Source organism: Morone saxatilis, unplaced genomic scaffold (assembly GCF_004916995.1).
Source record: "Morone saxatilis isolate NCDOM2014 unplaced genomic scaffold, NCSU_SB_2.0 Contig4, whole genome shotgun sequence".
NCBI lineage: Eukaryota > Metazoa > Chordata > Actinopteri > Moronidae > Morone > Morone saxatilis.
This window is the reverse complement of record NW_023339984.1, coordinates 15,573,155-15,576,340: the sequence shown is the minus strand read 5'-3', so window position 1 is coordinate 15,576,340 and position 3,186 is coordinate 15,573,155. Positions and strand designations below refer to the sequence as shown.

General features: G+C 45.1%; 1 protein-coding gene across 1 annotated transcript in view; it reads left to right on the top strand.

Annotated features, from left to right (window-relative positions):
* col4a5 (collagen, type IV, alpha 5 (Alport syndrome)) overlaps positions 1-3,186 on the top strand; it is a 49,561-nt gene continuing 46,375 nt past the window's right edge. The window contains exon 1 of the mRNA XM_035675810.1: positions 1-188. Within this exon, the coding sequence (XP_035531703.1) occupies positions 99-188 (90 nt within the window). The 5' untranslated portion in view covers positions 1-98. The remainder of the gene's footprint in view (positions 189-3,186) is intronic.

The window sequence follows — 3,186 nt, the reverse complement described above, 5'->3', positions numbered from 1 at the left end:
GTGGGGGGGGGGGGGAAGCAAGGCTATGACATGCGAGTAGAGAACCGTACAGTTTGTGAGTGTTAAAGCAGGCGGACCCTTGTTTTATTCCCCCCAAGATGAATAAAGACTTGAAGAGCCTGCGACAGCTCGCCGTGCCTCTGCTCTTCTTCGCCCTGTGCGTCGCGGTGCAGCAATCCGACTCTGCGGTAAGTGCGTTCCCCCACTTCTTTCTTCTTTCTTCTCTTTTCTTTCTTTTTTTTTGCACACATTTAAAGCTTCCTATCTGCGAGATATCCCCGCATGAAGAAGCCGAGAGACCTGCCCGCTCTCACTCAGCCGGCGCCGGGACACCACCACCGGCTCTCCCAGCAAGCACCGAATACGGTTTATAAATAGAGAGGCTGCTTTATAACAAGTGCTTATATCCTTCTGCTCTAATAATAATCCCGCTACCATCTCCGTTTATGTTGCACTCAACGTAATACCCGCGTAATTGGGACAGTTCTGCACCTTTTATGAGCTTTTTATGGCACTTTTTTTTTAACGACGGGCACCCAGGAGCACCTTCACGGGCTCCGCTTTGTAGTTTCATGGAAGATCGCGGGACTGTCCCGTTCTCCCTGCCTGAGGCAACCTGTAGCAACACGCCAACCACGGTGCACTTTTCTCCCCTCAGCCTGCATGTGTGCGTGTGTGTGTGTGTGCTTTAATTCTCGTTATCGCGTCAAAGATTCAGACGACGTTACAAGCCGTAACGCTTGTCTGGAGGAGCGCGGCGGTGCAGCGCGCCCGGTCTCCCTCCACCGACAGGGCCGCCTTGTCTTCTTATTAAAACATTAAAGTTAACAGCAACATTCCTGCTCTGTCAGTGATAACACAGTCTGCTACATGCGAGCCCTGTTGTGCGTAATTTAGTTTGGTGACATCCTAAGGAAAACCTTTTACATCCCCAAAAGAGAGGGAATGCGACTTTTAGCAGGGTTTATTAAGGTGGATCTCCCCTGCAGGTGTGTTTTATGTTGACAGCACCTGGTTACTCACGCATATTGTCTCATATTTGGAAAAAAAAAGGCATCTTTATTGGTTGATAAGACCATGCAGGCTTGGATTTTGTGCAGCCAGGACGGAAGAAACATCACTTTAGGGGCTCTATTTGGTGAAATCTCTCTTTTTGCACTTGTATCAGGAGCAGACATCCAGGAGGGGTGTGTGTGTGTGTGTGTGTGTGTGTGTGTGTGTGTGTGTGTTTGCGCATACTTTCCCCCTCTTCACTCTGCATATCTGTTTGAATTAGTGGCTTCACGGCCCAGCTGCAGCTCTCCAACTCTACATGTGTGACATCCCTGTATGAAACAGCTGTATCATCAAAGTCATCAATCAGGGCGAGAGTCTCGGTCTCTAACCTCTCATGTAATATTCCAACGGGCGGTGTATTGCATGCGATGAATATTCACGGATCATTAATAATTCATGAGTGGCATGCTGATGGCGGCACACGGTCCCGCCCACACACCAGGCGTGTCCAATCAGGCCTGCACACTTTGCTGTTTATCAGTATGTATGGAATGAGCCTGTAGATATATGAGGGCTTTTTATGTTTATGTTCCAGATCATGCAGGAGACTTTTATTTATCTCCATCTTGCAGGATGTTTGCATCCCGTGTTTCCATGGCTGCACTGCATCACCTAACAGAGCGCAAAGTCTCTTTTTTAGGCTATTAACGTGACATAAAAAATAACTTTAAATAAGTTCAAGGTGAGGTCCAAGTCAGTCTTGGAGAGATCGGTGAGTCTGCTCAAAGTTTATAGAGGAAATGTATTTAAATAACAACCCAAGGAGCTGCCTCTATCAGTTTATACATCCTCAAATACACAACTGAGCATCAGCGCTGTTCCTGCAGCAAAAAATAAATTCAATTTTTCAATATAAAAGCTAGAAAAGTTCATACAGGGCGCTGACATTATTTGGCATACTCAGATGCACACACACACTCAAGGTACATATGTCCTAAAGAACAGAATGCAAACAATTATACCATGTAGAATAGGGTTAGTTTGTCACTAAAGATGCTCTCTTAGAAGAATATATACCACCATGCATGCAATTATTTCAATCAGCTGATACAAAAATCCTTAGATTAATATACAGCCACTGTTTGATGAGTTAAAGTCGTGGAATAAGACTAAATTATTGCTGTCCTTCCACATATGGATGCACAGGGCACTCCTGCCACGTTAAAGCACTCACGTAAAAGATCAAATATAGAGGTTATCTGGTGAAGGCATGTTTGTAGGTGTAGGTTAGGTGTTTCAGGCCAGACTTGTTGAGCTGTTATTGTTGCCATGGAGATGTTAAGTCAAAGGTGGAGGGGGGGGGGTCCACTTTGTAGCTAGGAATGCGGCTGACCCCGCCCTCTCGGAGAGGATGAGGAGGAAGAGGAGGTTTCAGAGGGGAGAGGAGGGCAAAAAAAACCCCATCAAGCTAAGGCTCATAAAACACACACACACACAGCTTTCAGCCACATCTCGCAGCCTTCATCAGTTTCCTTCTGGCTGTGAGATGTGGAGGTAAAGCTCTGGAAAAAGCAAGTAAGTGAACCTTTAGTGAGCAATACAGAGGGAGGGGTGATGCAGGTGTTGTCATTGCCTCACTTTCTCTCTCTGTCTCTCTCTCTCTCGCGCATGCATGCCTGGCTTCTCCTCTTTCCCAGTATTCCTGGTTGGTTCAGCCAGTGTTCTCACTGGGTCCCCCTAGTGGAGTCTGTTTATATGACCCCAAAACTCCAAATATTTCCACTGGAATTCAGCCTGCCTTCATCATCACTGTTCACTAATAACCACGTATCTCCAAACATGGTGAACTATTAAATATAAATGAAGCGTTACATTTTCATTTATGCCACTTATGTTTAAAATGGTCGCACAAAAATTCCTTAAAATCCACTTGATTCGTCAAAAACACATTTTGCTGCTTTTTGCCTTATAGATCATGTGAAGTTGCCATTTGGAGATACGTGGTTTTCACAGCATGGTGACAATAAGGAGCTGAATCAGCACTTTAATTCAAAATAAACACCTAAATCTGTCTCCTTATACACACACAGGGGGGCCTCTCTTTGCAATTTGTAATCATTAACCTGTTATAAATAGTCTCATACATCACTGTTTCATAGTTATTTGGTTGTGTGTGTGAGTTTGTGTGTG